The following is a 3,533-nucleotide window of genomic DNA, read 5'->3' on the forward strand; positions in this document are numbered from 1 at the left end:
TGACTTAAATCTTGAACTTGAAACTTGAATTAGTGTTGCAATTAATGCCTTCAAAAAACTAAATTTGAAAATTAACCATAAACCTGCTAATGATATGAAAATAAATGAAAACTTAATCCATTGAAGGTATAAATTCCACCACTATTACAACAATAAAATTTAAATTTATGAAATTAGAAGTTAGGGATAAAATAAACTGACCAAAAATATGGAGAAAAATTGAACTCTTCTCTTATATATATGTAAATGGGGTTGTTGAGAGGCCTCACTCTCTGTATTATATTCATGACTTGCCGAACTCCCTAAGAAGATACTATGAGATGGGAATCTCGTTGTATGTCTTAGATTCTTTCATTTTTTTTTAATGAAATTGAAACTCAAATGGAGCATGAACTCGGACAATGAATAATGTCAATAGTTCCATTTAAAGGAGTGAAAATTCTTGATCACCTGCTAAATGGGTTCTGGAAATCATTGTCCAGTGCTTAATCAAAGCACAGTGAAGACACAAAGAAACAAAGAAACCCGAGTATTTAAACATTAGTTCAATTAATAATTGATGTTTTAACTTACATCAATTGCCAAACCAATACAGAACATGATACATTTAGACATTATAAATAAACAGAGGAAGAAGGCAACTTGGCTTTTACAAACTTCACTAATAAGCAATTTCCACATTTTAATACAACAAAAGTACATACACTAATCATAGAACTACATGAAAATCAACGTGTTGAGGCTTGGCCCTATATATATATATAGAAGTGATACTTTTTACACACGATATCATTTTGACAGGGCAGCCACCAGCTTCTCCTTCAATTGTTCTGCAGCACCACCTTCAGTTCTAATGGAGAATGAATGAATAACTTTTTCGTTGTCAGTGCTGGTCGTAACATTGGATTCTTGAGCTTCAATTTGATGTTCCCTAAATGTTTTGATTACTCTAGAAACAGGGTGCGAGTCCAACGGACAACTCACCCTCACAACAGCATCCTCTTCTCTTGCATGAAAGTCGATCTCTGTGTTTTTCTCCCTGCCACTAGTGATCTGTTTTTCAGTCTCCATAACCTTAATTTTCATTTGGAGATCAGTGATATAGGTAATAGCATCGCCGAGCAAAGAAGCCTTGTCCATCTTAGAGATATTTGGGACAACAGCCCTTAACGCATAGAATCGTTGGTTAAGTTTCTCACGTCTCTGCCGCTCTGCTTCCACATGATTCAATGGTTCTTCTCTCCCATTAGCAGGTTTTCTCCCCCTCTTCCTAGGTTTTCTGTCATCTCCTTGAGGAGACGACTCATCTCTCGGGAACTCCATAGTCGAAAGCCTTGTTTGAGCATTGAAACCCCCCACAGCTTCTTGATTTCCATGTGGAAACATCTTTGCATCATTATCATCGCTTCGACAACCGTTTAAAGAGTTACCAAATATATGATTACCACCTAAACCTTGCAGCTCATAACCTTCTGAAGCAAAATTCGTATCATCTTCTAACTTTGGCAAAAAATTAATACTAAGCGATCGAGGCTTTGTTCCACCTAAACTTAGTTCATGTCCAAAGATCCTCGGGAAGGCCTTCAATTGGGCAGTATTTGATCCCCCAAAAGCAGCTCTAATCAAATCAAGAACAACCTGATCTTCAGGAATTGATTTAACAGATCCAAGTTCAACAACTCCCAACTTTACTGGTACAAACACCAATGTCTGCAAACCAGCCACTTTAGCTAAAAATCCCCTCGATTGGTAATTACGCAAACAATTCGTTACATCCGAAGCCCATATAGACTTACTGGATTTGTACGAGTCCCCAAGACTACTCCCCGAGTCGCACATAAACTTGTAATACTTCGAAGTTAAGTAAAGCATCTCGATATCCGACGCTTCGCCTCTCCTTGCCCCATATCCATCTTCATCAGCTCCTCCAAAAGAGGATTGAAGCATTTGAAGTACTTGTCTCTTCAATTCCTCTTTCTTCCCTCCTTGAACATCCCCACCAGAAATTCCAATCTCAATCTTTGAATTATTACAGTTCCCATCACCCCAAATCAAAGCTAAAGCCCCAGATTTCAAGCTAACAACACGCCAAAAGATTGCATAATTCCAACTTGAACCATCCAAAACTTGGCTTAACCCTTGATTCACACTTGAATCACCAAGAGAAAATTGCAAGGAATCCTGTGGTAAGATATTGGTAGATGCCAAGGAAATCAAGAACTCACAAGCTTCACTACCAACAACTGATTCCACCACAACCCTTTTTTCTTCATTCGCCCAAAATTTTTCACCCATCTTTCAGAAATCAAATCAGCACAACCCCTCCACTAGTTCTAAAATCGCCTTCTCATAGCACGAAAATCACTAAAATACTCAAATCAGCAAAGAAAATTGCAATGGAATTGAATTTGAAGGAAAACCCAATTTCAATAGCTCATCAAACTACAAATAATTCTTCAAATTAAGTATTCAGAGCAAGAAACTGAAGGCGCTGAGGGGACGAAAAGAATCCAAAATCCAAGAAAATACGAAGATAAGAGTTCAAAATCTGACCTGAAATTAAGGAAGGATCTGTAATTTGTGATGATGGGTGGCTTCAATTTCGCCCAAAAATCAGAAGAAAAACAAGGGATTGGATTTTTCTTTTCTTCAGTTCTCTGATCTGGAATCTAGGTTTCTTCCTCGATTTGTTGCTAGCAGCTCGAATACATATCGTTTTTCAGTATTTATTATTTATTAATATCAAACACCAATTAGCTTAGCTTTTTCATGTGATTGTCATAAAAAACACATGTCAGAAAATTAAATTTACAAATTTGTTGTTGTAGAACAAACCCGAACTTTGGGGTATGGTTCGCGAATATCACGTGAATCGAGGGTATTTCAGTTCTACCCTTTGAGCCCTATTGGATCGGGTCTTACCCAACCATTAAGAACGAATAAAAAATGTTAGACAGTAGGGTAAAATAAACATTTAATTCTTGAAATTTGAGGTTTATATCTATTTAGTCGTGAGATATTAATATGGACACTACGAGTACCTCAAGTTTGAGAACTGATTTTAAATAGTCCATAAATTAAATTTAGCGGTAGCTAACGAACGAAAAAATGATATGGTAGTGAGAGTTTTTTTTTTTTTAAATGATGTGCCAATATTTATAATTTTTATATTGTTTTTATCTCGCTTCTCCTCTTTAAACAAATTAAGAGAATGTCAAATTAAAATATCAAATTATTAAAATAATAATGAAATAAAATTATAATTTTAGTCTTAATCTCTATTTCAAAATTTTAAAAAAAATGCTCTTATAATTTTTTTACAACATTTAATTATAGTTATGATTGACATTTTTATCACTATCTATCACAGATAGATGCTGATAGAAGATTATAAGCGTCTATCAGTGAGATTCATAGACGTTAATAGAAGTCTAACAGTGTCTGTCAGTAATAAAAATTGATAGAAATCTATCACTGACAAAGGTTGATAGAAATCTATCAATGTCTATCAATAATAGAAACTGAGTGATAGA

The 3,533-nt window shown here is 35.2% G+C and overlaps 1 protein-coding gene across 2 annotated transcripts; it reads right to left on the reverse strand.

Annotated features, from left to right (window-relative positions):
- Positions 1–530: 530 nt before the first annotated feature.
- On the reverse strand, positions 531–2,823 carry LOC120078032 (transcription factor bHLH3). Of its 2 annotated transcripts, none has more exons than XM_039032214.1 (2): positions 2,554–2,823; positions 531–2,343 (listed from the first exon to the last, which is right to left on the reverse strand). In XM_039032214.1, exon 2 carries the CDS (start codon positions 2,293–2,295, stop codon positions 790–792), a length of 1,506 nt encoding a protein of 501 aa, XP_038888142.1. In that variant the 5' UTR covers positions 2,296–2,343; positions 2,554–2,823; the 3' UTR covers positions 531–789. The 2 variants fall into 2 exon arrangements, with proteins under 2 accessions (XP_038888142.1, XP_038888141.1); XM_039032213.1 differs by having other exon boundaries at positions 531–2,364.
- Between the last annotated feature and the right edge of the window lie 710 nt (positions 2,824–3,533).

The sequence above is a fragment of the Benincasa hispida genome, chromosome 5 (assembly GCF_009727055.1).
Source record: "Benincasa hispida cultivar B227 chromosome 5, ASM972705v1, whole genome shotgun sequence".
In the NCBI taxonomy this organism is placed as follows: domain Eukaryota; kingdom Viridiplantae; phylum Streptophyta; class Magnoliopsida; order Cucurbitales; family Cucurbitaceae; genus Benincasa; species Benincasa hispida.

Excerpts from the sequence above, each read along its gene's own strand:
- LOC120078032 (XM_039032214.1), bottom strand. The coding sequence starts at position 2,295 with ATGGGTGAAAAATTTTGGGCGAATGAAGAAAAAAGGGTTGTGGTGGAA.